Source organism: Pleurodeles waltl, chromosome 10 (assembly GCF_031143425.1).
Source record: "Pleurodeles waltl isolate 20211129_DDA chromosome 10, aPleWal1.hap1.20221129, whole genome shotgun sequence".
Classification (NCBI taxonomy): domain Eukaryota; kingdom Metazoa; phylum Chordata; class Amphibia; order Caudata; family Salamandridae; genus Pleurodeles; species Pleurodeles waltl.
Window position 1 is genome coordinate 614,638,609 of NC_090449.1, and position 16,926 is coordinate 614,655,534.

The 16,926-nt window shown below is 41.5% G+C and overlaps 1 protein-coding gene across 2 annotated transcripts in view; it reads right to left on the reverse strand.

Moving 5' to 3' along the window:
• Positions 1-16,926, reverse strand: part of ACVR2B (activin A receptor type 2B) — a 384,657-nt gene that overhangs the window by 160,119 nt on the left and 207,612 nt on the right. Inside the window, exons 3-5 of one of the 2 annotated variants that reach the window (XM_069211087.1) lie at positions 15,679-15,782; positions 3,277-3,431; positions 1,890-2,033 (exon numbers count right to left, since the gene is read on the reverse strand). In XM_069211087.1, coding sequence (XP_069067188.1) covers positions 1,890-2,033; positions 3,277-3,431; positions 15,679-15,782 — 403 coding nt within the window. The remainder of the gene's footprint in view (positions 1-1,889; positions 2,034-3,276; positions 3,432-15,678; positions 15,783-16,926) is intronic. The other variant, XM_069211088.1, reaches the window with a different exon arrangement.

The window sequence follows — 16,926 nt, forward strand, 5'->3', positions numbered from 1 at the left end:
TTGGAATATCCAAAACTAAACAAAGAATCAAAAGCAGGTATTGGTGGCCTGGTCTTGATAAGCAAATTGAAAAAAAAATAAGAGACTGCATAGAATGCAATAGTTCTGATAAGTGTCCGAAAACATTTAAACCACCTTTATTACCCATTGCTTGTCCCAATATGCCCTGGGAAAAGATAGGTTTGGATGTGGTGGGACCGGTGGAATGCAATAATGGTGAATACAAATTTATTCTAGTTGCAGTGGACCATTTTTCAAAATGGCCAGAGATTGAAATAGTTCATAAGGCAGAATGTGAAAGAATTATTACATTTTTAGACCAAATATTTACAAGAGAAGGTCTACCTAAAACTAGGATTACTGACAATGGTCCTCAATTTGTGGCTGAGAAATTCAAACATTTTTTTAAAAGAAATGGTGTAATCCACATCACTACCTCATTATACCATCCAGAAGGAAACGGTTTAGTGGAACGATTCAACAGGGTCATCAAAGGGAGTATCCAGTTGGCCAAGAGTAATGGTTTGAATTGGGAAAGTGAGCTATGTAAGTTAATTTGGGCTTACAGAATTACTCCCAGTAGCGTCACTGAGGAAAGTCAATTTTCCTAGATGAGAGGTCGTGAACCTATCAGCAAGGATCTTGGTTGGCTATCGTCTGGTAAGCGAGTTGAATGGTCACCTGATCAAGTAAGATTGAAAATCAACAAGGCCCAACAAGCATATAAGGAGTGGTATGACAAGAAAATCGGAACAAGAGAATCCAAAGTAAAATGTGGAGATTGGGTTAAAGTGAGAAAGAGAAAAGTTCGAAAAGGAGAAAGAAGATATTCAGAGCCTCTGAAAGTATATGAAGTATTCCGTAACGCAGTTAAATTAAGTGATGGGAAAGTGTGGCATTTGGGCAGGGTTTCCCAGTGTAGGAATGTTAAACAAGCTGAAACAGAGAATGTCAAGAGTTATGATTGGTTGGAAACAGATGAAAAGGCGAGTAGTGAAGAGGTAAATTTATACAGTAGATTAGTGAGGAGTGACAGTAAAACGTGTGCGCTTGAAACACCAATTCATGATAGTATTCAGCATTCGCTGCGTGAAAATGAAGCGACAGGTACACAAAACTTACAAAACAGTACAAACAATGACAGTCAAATCAACACTGGAAGGTTTGGTAGGATTATTTCCAAACCAAAGAGGTTTGATGACTTTGTATGTGTTAATACAGTTTAATGGAAAAATATTATGTTTGTTTCTGTTAGATTTTTTTTTTTTACATTTGTTTTTATCAACCTGTATGAATTTAAAAAGAAAATGTGTAACTTGCTTGTAGTGTATTTATGTGATAAGATATACGTGTATGGAAGTTCTATTATTTTTATTTTTTTTAAATATAAAAAGGGAAGATGTGTTGTAACGTAGGTAATGTATGTAATTCTTTACACTTATGTATATTGAAAGATTAGCACAGTCTTGTGCTATGATGTAACATTAGAACCTTTGGTGTGGGGAATTCTATGGGTGGCGGTTGGAGTGGAGGAAGTTGGTGGTGAAGGATCCTCTGCCTGTGCAATGTTGTCTGGGGCTGCTAAATAAAGAACCTACATCAAAATAAGACTGCAGTGATTACTACACCCGACAGCTGCAGGGTGTATGGGTTATGCAACTAAACTCATCATGAACTTTGACATTTGTGTAAAGCAAATTACTTTTAATAGTAGAAATTGAGGAAGGGATATGCATTGTACATATGCCACTGCTGCTCATGTCTTCTCCAAACACACTGCCCACGTCCTACTCTGTCTTTCATTAGTCCTACCATCAACAAGTTAAAAGAAGCAATGAAAACGTACTACAAATATTGCCTGCTAAGAAAGTAAACATTAGTTTACTAACCTGTATCGGGAAGACTTTCACAGCTACATATTCGTTCATTAGCTGCGCTTTCCAGACACATCCAAAGCGCCCCCTGGCTTTTATTTCTAGCAACTGCAAGGGTTTAAGGCCAACTATAGGGGAAGGTGGTGGTAGCCCTGGATCCTAGGGAAAAAAACAAACTAAATTAAACAGGAGCTAAATAACAAGAAATGTTAAAAATGACACTCAAGGCGAACAGGGTCAAGTAATCTCTTTTCAACCAGATAGAAATGCAAAATCATTTCAACATTGGAAAAACATTATTTTACTCATGCATTTAATGTATTCACTTAAGGAAACCATACATGTGAATGGTGAAAACAAACAAAAATGTATTACCTTTATGCACTGCAATGAGAATAATTAAAACCAACAATGGTTACTCTCTAGCAACTAAATCAACCCTACCCGCAGCCTGCCACGAATCACAATTGAAAATCGCACCTCACTTTCTAGGGAAATAGGCCCGTGATCAAGTTAGGTTACTGGTATTTATAAAAGTCCGACTCATTCCATGATGTAGGACCAAACAAAGGAGACCAAATGATTCCCATTCAAGTTCAGTGTATGGAAATGCGTTTCACGTAGACCCCGGCCTGAGAACCTGTCATGGATCTAGCTCTCGTGGACCACCGTTGTCCACCTCTGGGTCAAATGGTGTAGCTACAAAATAAGACTGCAACAGAACATGTTTATCTACTAAAGAATGAATGTGAGCAGCAAAAGGAACAATACGGAATTTACACAGCAGCTGCTATACATTGCCATGAAAAAAAAATGAGCCATGGCCTACAAGTTCTGCATCGCATCAAGCATTTTGACCTACACCAGCCCAACAGGGAGGCATGCGAGGATTTCCCATTACAACAGTCATTATATGTAGCTCTTCCTTTAGGGTCAGTAAGTAGGTTATTTTGTTTACATATGCTAATACGTAAGCGTGCACTTTAAGTGAAAAGGGTGCTAACGTTGTAAACATAACATGTAAAAGGCTCATTTTCGGAAAAGCCGTCTCCTACAATTCAGACACGTTAATGAAAAATGTGTGCACATGCATGCCGGTATGTATGAATCATATTTTACTATACATATACTCTACTACCACTAGGTGGCAGCATAACGCCAAGAAAGTAAAACGAAACTGAAAGAGATAACAGTCTGTAAAGCAACATGTACCGTGTAAATATCCCTGCGCCTGTTTTGCGGTACTAATGATATTTTAAAAGAAAATGGAAAAATAAATATTACATTTATTTAGTTAGCATTAGCCCAGAGGACGGCCATTTGCCACCAACCCCCCAAAGTACATAACTATGAAGCGGTCACATTCCGTGGACACTTCATGAAGACCGCCATTGTTACTCACTTCATGGATGTCTACATGCCCATACGGCGGCTTGCGGTGGCGGTACATCCAGAACGCCAGGAGTATTGCCATAGAGAGGCCAGTGATGGGGAGCAACGAATACACCAGGATGTTGAAAATGGACGGGGCAGCTTGAGGCTTTGGTCCATACGTTTCTGAACAGTCGATGGAAGGAAATAACCGAGGTGAGTACAAAACAAAGCATAACGCGTGCAGTTTCAAATTTCAACATTTAAAATTCAATATGTTACACCAAGCTTATTGCACAGCTCAACACACCTACAATGGTTAACAACAACTTCAAAGACCACGGCATTCCTCTCAACCCGAACTGTCCCAACATTTCTACCAACCACAGTAACATTCCAACTGTTTGATATACTCTAAATCATAAACGCCAAACACGACAACTTGCTTGGTACGAAACCAGGTCACTGGAAACAAATGCAAATTAACAACATCGGCACACTACTTCACCTCTAAATATCATATTACTGATTATACACTACCGTTCAAGGGGCACCCATTCAGCCCAATGTCAATTATTGTGAGATATGGGTGACCTAAAGTCCCCTCATGACGCCCAGGATATAGCATGCAGATCTCAAGGAGCCAGAAAAAGCACCAGAGCCTTTCAGGGATGTGGAGTGGGATATGGCCCTTTTTGCTGACAAGCTGATAAGAATCGGTGTCTGACAGGCTGAGTTTAACCGAAAACTGTTCTTGTGATAACATGGGTGAGCGACGGCAGCGGCGTGGCATTGCTTCTTAACAGCATCACATGACGATGGTAACAAAGGCTTAATAGATGCCTTGACCATAAGAAACCAGTTCGTAACAACAATTATTTTCAGGTCTGCGTTTAGACACCTTTAACTCGGAGCTCGTGTCATCAAGTCTGTAAAAGCATCACAAAAATGCAGTTAGAGTGAGCTCTAGTTCAGCCCATTCTACTGGCTTCCCTGTTTCTTTCTTCACTAGCGAGTGGTTGTTAGATAGACTATCCGTCAAGTCTTGGATAAGCCCAAGACTTTCACTTGTATTCACATAATGTTGCCATTTACGCATACCATTTTGAAAAATTGAGAAAAATACACTGCCTCACAGGTGAAGTTTTAACTACGTTTAATCTAGGGTGGCCAGCATGCCAACACCATGATGCAGTGCCCTCCTTAGTGGGGATGGGCTGGGGGAGGGGGGAGAGTTCTCCTTGGCTCTACAGTGCTTACAATATTGTCAAGTGTTGCTCTTACCACGTCTCGCTTTCATGTCAAACTTAGCGATGCAGGGGCCGAGTGCCTGCTGTCACTGACTGCCTGCCACCTACACCTGCTAGTAAGCTTCAATTCTGAGTAGAACGTCCTCATCTAAGAGGACGGTTGTGTTACTGTCATAACAATGCCTGTCTTAGCTAGGGGGATTTCATGGAGGTCGACTTCATCACCTGATGCTCGCAGGTGGTGGTACTGGCTTCTAGGCATGTTTGTACAAATTTGGTAATTATGGTGCTGTTGCCTCGCCTCATCCACAAGAGATTGGCATTTATGAACAGTACAACCACCACAGCCTCAATCTCTGCACTGTGTGGCACCTACTGCTGCATCAATCACTTGTCCATGAATCAGGGCATTTTAGCAAGGAAAGAGTGAGAAGACCCTGGTAGGGTTTGTCCACTCTCTATTAAGAGGAGCTTCTGCTCCCCATTTATTGACCCCAGTTTTACCTACGGTCTAATTGTGCTGTTTCTGCAGCGCTCTTCTAGGCATCTCAGTACAGCCAGAGCAAGATATGTTTGGAGGGGTTACCTACTTTGGAGCTCTCCTTCTTAAAGTGAATATAGCCTGACATGGCTTACAATTAGGGCTCCCGGTTTTATGGTATTTTATTTTTTTAAATAATTTTTGTCTGTATTTAATCATATTTATTTTTTGGCTATTTTATTGGTATTTATCCATATTTACTTTATGGTTTGAGACTAAATGGAGTAGAAAAATGGTGCATCTCCATACTTATTTAACTGCTAAACGTACTCATACATTGATAAGCCTGATGCGCTTCAATAAATTAAGCAAAACACTACATCCACAGGTAAATATTAGCATTATACACAAATGTACGTTAACATATGCCTGTATTTTGGGAATCTCATCCTGTTTTTAACATCCCATGGTCTGAAATTTCTGAAACACAGTGTGGGGGAGTAACTCACAAGAAGAACAATTATCAGTATTTTTCCACTTTTAAAAATAAATACAAACAGGAAACAGATTATTTTCTGTCTGTATTTATCTGTATAAATCAGTAAAAACGGAAAACAGTGAGCTTTACTTAAAATTAAATCAATCACCCTGTCCTAAATGAGCAGGCAAAGTGTACTTCTTGCCATTCCACACACAGAGAAGTGCAGAGGCTGTTTAGCTGTGTGTGTGTGTGTGTGTGTGTGTGTGTGTGTGTGTGTGTGTGGAGAAACACACATGTATACACGTGTACATATTGGTGCCATTGCATGTTATCTAGAGCAATTATACTAATAAACATACATTACTACAATGCAAAGATCAAATTCATGTTTACTGCTGATCAACTAGCGTAGAAAAACACTTTACTGCCTCCCAGATATTGGGGAAGGGCAAGCATGACTCACTTTAGGCTTCATCTCTTGAGTCATGGCCACTCCCAATGGTAATAAATAGCATATTACTCTCTGCACATCTGTATACATATACTATATATATATATATATATATAGATATGTATGTAATGAAAATGTCACTTACCCAGTGTACATCTGTTCGTGGCATTAGTCGCTGCAGATTCACATGTTTAGCACAGTCCGCTGCCTGGTGTTGGGCTCGGAGTATTACAAGTTGTTTTTCTTCGAAGAAGTCTTTTTTGGTCACGGGACCGAAGGACTCCTCCCTCTTCGGCTCCATTGCGCATGGGCGTCGACTCCATCTTAGATTGTTTTCCCCGCAGAGGGTGAGGCTGGAGTTGTTTGCTATAAATAGTGCCCATGCAATGGAGTGAATACGTATGTACATAAAAAGTTTATAATAATTATTTACAAATGTACAAATGTTTAAGATTTACTTCTAAACGGCTACAGGCTTCCCGGGGAGGCGGGAGGGCACATGTGAATCTGCAGCGACTAATGCCACGAACAGATGTACACTGGGTAAGTGACATTTTCAGTTTGATGGCATATGTTGCTGCAGATACACATGTTTAGCATAGACTATAAAGCAGTTACCTCCCCTAAAAGCGGTAGGACTTGAAGTAGTTTGGAATAATGTTCTTAGTACAGCTTGGCCCACTGTAGCTTGTTGTGCATTTAGTACATCTACACAGTAGTGTTTAGTAAATGTATGAGGCGTAGACCAGGTTGCAGCCTTACATATTTCGCTCATAGGAATGTTTCCTAGAAAGGCCATTGTAGCACCTTTCTTTCTGGTTGAGTGTGCCTTTGGTGTAATAGGCAATTCTCTCTTGGCTTTAAGATAGCATGTTTGAATACACCTGACTATCCATCTAGCAATGCCTTGTTTAGAGATTGGATTTCCTATGTGTGGTTTTTGAAAACCTATGAACAGTTGTTTTGTTTTCCTGATTAGCTTTGTTCTGTCAATGTAGTACATTAGTGCTCTTTTGATGTCTAATGTATGTAGTGCCCTTTCAGCCACGGAATCTGGCTGTGGGAAGAACACTGGTAATTCTACTGTTTGATTTAAATGGAATGGTGAGATTACTTTTGGTAGAAATTTTGGATTTGTTCTTAGAACTATTTTATTTTTGTGTATTTGAATAAATGGTTCTTGTATGGTAAATGCCTGTATTTCACTTACTCTTCTGAGGGATGTGATTGCAATGAGAAATGCGACTTTCCACGTTAGATATTGCATTTCACAGGAATGCATGGGTTCAAAAGGTGGACCCATGAGTCTTGTTAAGACGATGTTAAGGTTCCATGAAGGAACTGGTGGTGTTCTTGGTGGTATAATTCTTTTTAGCCCTTCCATGAATGCTTTAATAACTGGTATTCTAAATAGAGACGATGAATGAGTAGTTTGTAGGTAAGCAGATATTGCTGCGAGGTGTATTTTTATAGATGAAAAAGCGAGGTTTGCTTTTTGCAAATGTAGTAAGTATCCCACTATGTCCTTTGTAGAGGCATGCAATGGTTGGATTTGATTGGTATGGCAGTAGCAAACAAATCTTTTCCACTTAGATGCATAGCAGTGTCTAGTGGAAGCTTTTCTAGCTTGTTTTATGACCTCCATACATTCTTGTGTGAGGTCTAAGTGTCCGAACTCTAGGATTTCAGGAGCCAAATTGCTAGATTCAATGATGCTGGGTTTGGATGCCTGATCTGTTGTTTGTGTTGTGTTAACAGATCTGGTCTGTTGGGTAGTTTGACATGCGGTACTAGTGAAAGGTCTAGTAGAGTTGTATACCAAGGTTGTCTTGCCCATGTGGGTGCTATCAGTATGAGTTTGAGTTGGTTTTGACTCAATTTGTTTACTAGATATGGAAGGAGAGGGAGAGGGGGAAAAGCGTATGCAAATATCCCTGACCAACTCATCCATAGAGCATTGCCTTGTGATTCGCGGTCTGGGTACCTGGATGCGAAGTTTTGTCATTTTGCGTTTTCTTTTGTTGCGAACAAATCTATCTGGGGTGTTCCCCAAATTTGAAAGTAATTGTTCAGAACTTGGGGGTGAATTTCCCATTCGTGGACTTGTTGGTGATCTCGCGAAAGGTTGTCTGCTAGTTGGTTTTGGATCCCTGGAATAAATTGTGCTCTTAGGCGAATGTGGTTGTGAATCGCCCATTGCCATATTTTTTGTGTTAGGAGACACAATTGTGTTGAGTGTGTTTCTCCTTGTTTGTTTAAATAATACATTGTTGTCATGTTGTCTGTTTTGACAAGAATGTATTTGTGTGTTATTATGGGTTGAAAGGCTTTTAACGCTAGAAATACTGCTAACAGTTCTAGGTAATTTATATGAAATTTTGTTTGTTGTACGTCCCATTGTCCTTGACTGCTGTGGTGATTGAGGTGTGCTCCCCACCCTGTCATGGAAGCATCTGTTGTTATAACGTATTGAGGCACTGGGTCCTGAAATGTCCGCCCTTTGTTTAAATTGTTGCTGTTCCACCATAGAAGCGAGAGGTATGTTTGGCGGTCTACCAGCACCAGATCTAGAAGTTGACCCTGTGCTTGTGACCATTGTGATGCTAGGCACTGTTGTAAGGGTCGCATGTGTAGTCTTGCGTTTGGGACAATGGCTATGCATGATGACATCATGCCTAGAAGTTTTAGCACAAATTTTGCTTGTATATTTTGGTTTGGAAACATAGCACTTATTACCTTGTGGAATGCTTGAACTCTTTGTGGACTTGGAGTGACAATTCCTTTTGATGTGTTGATGGTTGCCCCTAGATATTGTTGTGTCTGACACGGTTCGAGGTGTGACTTTGTATAGTTGATGGAGAAACCCAGTTTGTGAAGGGTTTGTATGACATATGTGGTGTTGTTTGTGCACTTTTTTACTGTGTTGGTCTTGATTAGCCAATCGTCTAGGTAAGGAAACACATGTATTTGTTGTCTCCTGATATGTGCTGCTACTACTGCTAGACATTTTGTGAATACTCTTGGTGCAGTTGTTATTCCGAATGGCAACACCTTGAATTGGTAATGTATTCCTTTGAATACGAACCTTAGGTACTTTCTGTGAGAAGGGTGTCTCGGTATATGAAAGTACGCATCTTTTAGGTCTAATGTGGTCATGTAATCTTGCTGTTTGAGCAGTGGAATGATGTCTTGAAGTGTGACCATGTGAAAGTGGTCCGATATGATGTAGGTATTTAGTGTCCTGAGATCTAATATTGGTCTTAATGTTTTGTCTTTTTTTGGAATTAGAAAGTACAGGGAGTAAACTCCTGTGTTTTTTTGTTGTACTGGTACTAACTCTATTGCATCCTTTTGCAGTAGTGCTTGAACTTCTAGTCCTAAAAGTTCTAAATGTTGTGGTGACATTTTGCGTGTTTTTGGAGGGATGTTTGGTGGGAATTTGTGGAATTCTATGCAATAGCCATGTTGGATTATTGCTAATACCCAATTGTCTGTTGTAATCTGCTGCCAAGATTGGTAGAATTGGCTTAGTCTTCCCCCCACTGGTGTTGAGTGAAGGGGTTGTGTGACTTGAAAGTCACTGTTTAGGTGGAGGTGTTTTTGGAGTCTGGAATCTTCCCCTACTCCTTGGGAATTGACCCCCTCTATATCCCCTGAAACCTCCCCTTTGGAATGAACCCTGATATGGTGTGGTTCTTGTTTGTTGGCTGGTGGTGTCTGTGGGTTGGCCACGAAACCCCCCTCTAAATGGAGTTTTTCTAAAAGAGCCTCTGCTCTGCGGGGAGTAGAGTGCGCCCATGGCTTTGGCCGTGTCTGTGTCCTTTTTAAGTTTTTCAATGGCTGTGTCCACTTCAGGGCCAAAAAGTTGTTTCTCGTTGAAGGGCATATTAAGGACAGCCTGCTGGATTTCAGGTTTGAACCCTGAAGTGCGGAGCCAAGCGTGTCTCCTTACGGTGACAGCAGTGTTGACTGTTCTCGCTGCAGTATCGGCTGCGTCCATTGAAGAGCGGATTTGATTGTTTGAGATCGTTTGTCCCTCTTCAACTATTTGCTGCGCCCTTTTTTGGTATTCCTGGGGTAGATGGTCTATGAGAAGTTGCATCTCATCCCAGTGTGCGCGGTCATATCGGGCTAGCAGCGCTTGAGAATTTGCGATGCGCCACTGGTTGGCTGCCTGTGATGCTACTCTTTTTCCTGCCGCATCAAATTTTCGGCTTTCTTTGTCCGGAGGTGGGGCGTCGCCAGATGTATGGGAATTTGCTCTTTTGCGAGCTGCCCCTACTACTACGGAGTCAGGTGGTAACTGCGAAGTAATAAACACTGGGTCTGTGGGTGGTGGTTTGTATTTCTTGTCCACCCTTGGGGTGATGGCTCTTGATTTTACGGGCTCTTCAAAAATTTGTTTTGCGTGCCGTAACATCCCTGGTAGCATTGGGAGACATTGATATTGGCTATGTGTAGCCGAGAGGGTGTTAAATAAAAAATCATCCTCTATAGGATCGGAATGCAGTTGGACATTGTGGAATTCTGCTGCCCTAGCCACCAGTTGCGAGTATGAGGTACTGTCCTCTGGCGGTGACGGCTTTGTGGGGTATGAATCGGGATCATTGTCCGGCACTGGGGTGTCGTATAGGTCCCAAGCGTCTTGATCCTGATTATCTTGACTTACAGTAGTTTGCGCTGGTGAGTGCATTTGTGGCGGAGTTTGTGCCGGCGATGCCTGTTGTGGTGGAGAGGGCGGAGGCGTGACTTTTTTAACCACTTTGGCTTGTGGTTGTGCGTCATCCTTGAGGAATCCGATCCTTCTTTTTCTCATTATTGGGGGAAGAGTTGATATCTTCCCTGTGTCTTGTTGGATGTACAGTCTCTTTTGTGTGTAGTCTGATTCTACACTTTGGAGCTCTTGTCCAAATCTGTGCATCTGGCCACTTATCCCTTGTTCCTCTGTGTAGGAAGGAGGTGTGGAACTTTTCGGCGCCGAGAGAGAATCTTTTTTCGGCTTCGGTACCGACAGAATTTTTGTGGCTTTCGGCAGTGTGTCTCGGTGCCGATGTTTTTCGGTGCCGGCATCTTGTTTTTGCTTCTCGGAGCCGCTATCTCGGCTCCGAGGTTGCTCCATGGCGGTCCCTCGACCGGAGTCGGGTGTCTTCGCTATGGGCGTGCCCTTTTTCGGCGCCTTCGACGGGTCGCCGGTTTTATGGGTCGAGCCATGGCCTGTTGGCAGTGGCGTCCCCTGGGCTTTTGTTTTTTCGATGGTCTTTATTTTCGACGTCTTACTCACTGTTTGTTGTTGTTCGACGTCGGAGTCTCCGGATTCTGAGTCCGGAACCGAGAATGTTTCCTCTTCGTTGTCGAAACGTTGTTTTGTCGGCGTGGACGCCATTTGTAGACGCCTGGCTCTTCGGTCCCGGAGTGTTTTTCTGGACCGGAAGGCTCGACAGGCCTCACAGGTATCCTCCTTGTGCTCGGGGGACAAGCACAAGTTACAGACCAAGTGCTGATCAGTATAAGGATACTTACTGTGACATTTTGGGCAGAAACGGAACGGGGTCCGTTCCATCGGCTTCGATGTCGCACGCAGTCGGGCCGACCAGGCCCCGATGGGGGATCGAAGCTACCCCAAAGTCTTCCGATGATCGGTGTCGATGTACCTAACTATCCCGATACCGAACGGAACAATACCGACGCTTTCTTCCGAGATTCTGACTAACTTTCCGAACCGAAACACGGAGCGAAAAGGAATACGTCCGAACCCGACAGCGGAAAAAAACAATCTAAGATGGAGTCGACGCCCATGCGCAATGGAGCCGAAGAGGGAGGAGTCCTTCGGTCCCGTGACCAAAAAAGACTTCTTCGAAGAAAAACAACTTGTAATACTCCGAGCCCAACACCAGGCAGCGGACTGTGCTAAACATGTGTATCTGCAGCAACATATGCCATCGAACGTATCTATACAGCGAGAGAGAATTCATAGTGAGTGACTGTGAAATATGGGCCTATATTGATATTGAGATTGAGATGTTATGGAGAGATTTATAAACCACAAGGCCGAAGGCTAAGCTTTAAAAATAATGGCAAACATTCAATTAAAGGTTTACATTATATTTGTAAGCTTTTTTATTGAATACTTAACAATGGTTTCAAAATTTAGTATTTCACAGAATATAGGGATTCACTGAAATATTTTAAGTAATTCAAAGTGCTGCATTCATTTGCAGAATATTTAGCTTCCCTAAACAAATGAAACGATAACTGGGTGGCTAACAGAGCATTTCTGTTTTCTTTTAGTGCTGGTAAAAAAAAAATGTTCACAGCACTGCTGCTATCAGAACATTAATCAGCACATCTGATAAGTTCACCCTTGTAGGCCCTTCACTGATGCAAGCATCCACCAAAGAATCTTCCTCCCCAGTGTGTAACGTTAAATATTGTAAACACAGAACCCTGTCAGCAAAAAAGTTAGTGTCCCACATTCACTTCATTTGTTAAGTCGATTCTATAGTGTCAGTGTACTTCAAACGAAAAGCACAGTTTAGAACAAATGTTAATAATGTTCTTACAATGCCTCTGCATTTAGAATTTTACTTCTAATAAAGTACATTGTTCAAAAAAAGTATTTTTAAATATTAGAACATTATCCCCACCAAAAACACATTTCTCAAAACAATGACAAACATCTCCAGTCTCAGGCAAACAATGAATACTAAACTGGTGACGATCAAATGTTCCAGATTTATCTGAAGGGTACTAAAATCAATTAATAAATCATGTAATTTAAAAATACTAACAAGCATTTTTGTGAAATATGGTCCTATAAGTCTTTCAGACATTGACCTCGTAGTTTATGCTACCAGAACCCATTGATACACTACATGCCTAGATTACATACCCAGTCACCCAATGTGTGAGTGTATTGCGTGTGTATATATGTATATATATTTAAAATAGTCTGCAATAGCAAGTTTGTGGTTATGGTTGAGTTCCAGTGTGTCATGAAAACACCAAACAAATACATACATACATCACTAAAATTCAAACCTTCAGATAAACAGCCTTGTGCTGTCAGTAACACAAACAATCCTCATAATAGGACCAATTAAAAATGTACTATTTCAACAGCACTTGCTATCATTTGTTCATCCCCAGCACACACAGATTTGTCAGGCAATGACATCCATACCAAATATGAAAATAAAGAAGCAATTTGGTTCAGCACTTCACTCATAAAAAATCTGATCTGTAATGGAAATGTATACCACAGACTACCCAACAATGCTGCCACCCCACACTAATGGGAGATTGTGTTTTACACAAGTGCACAGCGACAGTATTTCCTATATTCCACCCTCATTAGCTACATGAAAAGTAGGCTGCAGTTTATTTCGTACGCTTGGCTTTAATTTCATACACTCACAAAAGTGTTTATTCATAATACTTGGCAACATCACTTTAACCTTCCAGGGGTGTGGAATTTATTAAAATATCTACTTGTCCAGGGGACAGGTTGCTTCTCAAATCTACTTGTCCTGTAAAAAGATCTACTTGTCCCTTTGGTGTCATGTAGTGTGGCGACAAATTATGGCAGCAATTAATAGCCTCTCTGATTATGCCAGGGCTACTACCATAGTAGGGCTTGAATACTTGGAGTTTCAATCCCTACTGTAGAAATTTCCTTATTTTGCCACCTTTCTGCAGATCTGCATACTGGGGCTGGAGGAAGCAGTAAGCAATAGTTCCAGGGCTGGAATGCCTTTGAGTCTGCAAACCTACTAACCTGCATGTTTTAAAGATTTTTACCAGCTTCTCTCTAATATTTTCCCATAATAAGAAAGGTTGGACATTTACTCCTGACAATGGCAGAATTAGAACTTCTTCCAGGGTTGGGAAGAAAGTGGCTGGAGGGAAAATGAACTTGCAAATGCTCAATAGATTTTCACATGAGCAAATCTACACATCGTATTTACCCACGCTAAAATACAGTTCACAAATATTTTATAGGGGTACGACATATACCATGGGTGCACTTTTGTGACTTTCTTTAAGAATTTGGGGCCACAAGTAGGTAGGTTCAGATTTGCGACCTGCAAATTGCGAGTCGCAAATCCGAATGTAGGATGGTGTCCTTGACACCATCTGTGATTCGCAAGGGCTTCGCAAATGCCCACATCATGAATAATCATGAGGTGGGTCGCAATTTGCGACCCCCTCACGAATGGTGGCCTGCTGGAGACAGCAGACCACCATGTCTGTGACTGCTTTTCAATAAAGCAGTTTTTTTTGTAATGCAGCCCGTTTTCCTTAATGGAAAACGAGATGCATAACAAAAACGAAAAATGAAACGTTTTCGTTTCATTTTTTCAGAGCAGGCAGTGGTCCACAGGACCACTGCTTGCTCTGAAAAAATGTTTACAATGACATTCACAATGGGAAAGGGGTCCCATGGGGATCCCTTCCCTTTTGCGAAAGTGTTAGCACCCATTTGAAATGGGTGCAAACTGCGATTGATTTGCGCCCGCGTTCGCGGTCACAAAACAATCCTACATTGCACTGCGAGTTGCAATTAGGAAGGGAACACCCCTTACTAATTGCGAGTCGCAAACCCGTTTTGTGATTCGGTAACCAGGTTACTGAATCGCAAAACTGGGTTTGTGCATCGCAATGTGCTTTTTGCACGTCGCAAACAGCGAAAGTCGCTGTTTGCGACATGCAAAAAGCTACCTACATGTGGGTCTTGGTCCCTAATTAGGTCTGGTGTTAACAAAGACATTTTCTTTTTATTAAACTTCTATTTCTCTCTCTTTCAGCTGGCTTTACTGTGAGTGATCGCATTCTGCTCTTCCACAAGGAGCATATTGCCACACAAAGTAGTTTTGTTCAGTGTCAGGAACTACAGTGGCAATCAGTGACGTAACGAAACTGGAGGGTGCCCCTTTGCAAAGAACATGGAGGAGCCCCCTCTCCAGACTCACTCAGGGCAGGTGCTGTGCTGACGGGGCCCCCTGGAGGGCGGCTGCGGGGCCTTTGTTATGCCGCTGGTGGCAACGTGTGCTTTAAGAGTTCAAAAACTTTTTGGGGGGGTTTTGCCAATGTTTGTTACAATGTTGAGGGCCTGGTAGCTCCCACAACAATAAAGTGTTACAAAAGCCATGTCAAAACAAGACACGCATTGATGAAACTAAAAGACTTATCAAAATATGTCAGATCAGTTGGCTTTGTCAGTGTTTGTTTATTTTCATGCTTCCCATAATCGTGTTGAAAATGGTTACACTGATTTTCCATTAGAAATATTTTTGGGAAATACTAGCATGCATCAACACATTTTACTAAATGACACTTCATTTGCATATAATCAGAGAGCATTCTGGGAGCATTATACTTAGCCTCTTAGCCTAAACTTTTCAAACATGTGTGTACATGTTTTTTTTTTTTTTGTACTGGAACCAACGTCAGTAGTGAAGTGTGACCTTAAAACATTTATTTACAGCACGCACCCTAATAATGAAGGCTTTCAAATAATGAACCATAAATACAAGTTCGAACAGCATTATCCTTTGGAAACACATTACCTCAACTGCAGAGAGTTCAACTCTCTGTAAACAGGCAGCCAAAGGGTTTGTGCTGCAGGGGGTTGGGTCTACTTGTCCCAAGGACAAAGTAAACATAAAAACTTGTTGCCCTTGACCCCAAACAAGATGTCCCGGGCGTCGGGCGATAGGAATTCCACATCCCTGCCTTCATATGTAAATCAATAGTGTATGTTGACTACATACCAGTACCTGGTTCAGGAAGGTGAGTGAACTTCTCGTTGCAGTAGTTCCCTTCACAACAGCAGAAAAATACTTGAGGGTTCTCTTCTTTTGCGATACAATCTTGCCTGCAGAAAAGAGGACACAAAATACATGCAGCATCTATTTTATTTAATGAACAAATATGGTACTTGTATAAACTACCAAATCATTTTCCAATTAACATTTATTGCATTTTATTAGAGAAAGGTAAAAGGTACAGGAATTTCAAAGCTGCAACTGTGCCCCAAAGTTTGACTGTGGTCTCATTTTTTTACCACAGGTGCGCTAAATTGTATTAGGCAAGCAAAGTATTTATAAGGAGATCCAAATTAGTCTACCCGTAGGACTCATCTGCTTAAACTCTGATGTAAACTTTTATTTCTGCAAGCATTCTATCTGGGGCTGTAAACGATATGTTACTCAGTCAGGTATCAACGAGTACAAAACTGAAAGTAGCTCGTTTTTATTGTGAAAACCTACATGAAAATTCTAATGCTTAGAAACTCTGCGAACTATGAGCAGTCATTGCAGTTCTCAGAAATTATCAGAAGTTGGTAAGGAAAACTTTGCAACTTAAAGCAGCCCTATTTTTTGACTCCTTGGAGATTTTGAAAAATTTCCAACTTGCCGAAGAGGATTATTTAAGTAATAAAAAATATATACGGCAAAGCGCACATCGCAAGTACTGTCCATGTCACTACATTTAGAGCCATCTCTCGGCCCTAGAGATACACAAGTACAAGGCCCAAGCAGCTGCACTTTATGGTGCAAAGTTGTGGGGAGTTAACAAAGAAGATAAGCTCACTCTGGCTGAGAATACATTCATAAGATTGTTATTACACACCTCCAGTTGTACCCCATTGATCCCAGTGAACTAAGATGTTTAACGTAAAAAAATAGAGCATCTAGCTATTTAGAGAACCTTACGCTTTCAGATAAGAATATGGGCTACATTGGAACTTGATCAATATAGGGATGGACTAAGGCAACTGCAGGCGCTTGATACCTCTATCAATTTCCCTTGGTCACAGCATGTTCAGACCTGGCCTGCTAATCAAGCCCCCCTCATCCCTCCCCCCCCCAATACCCAAAAAAAAAAACCTTGACATCTCGCTTCAAGAACCATTTGAAGCTCCCCCCCCCCCCCCCCCCCATACCAAAAAAAAAAAAAAACCTTGACATCTCGCTCCAAGAACCATTTGAAGCTGATTTATTGGGAACATGTCCAAA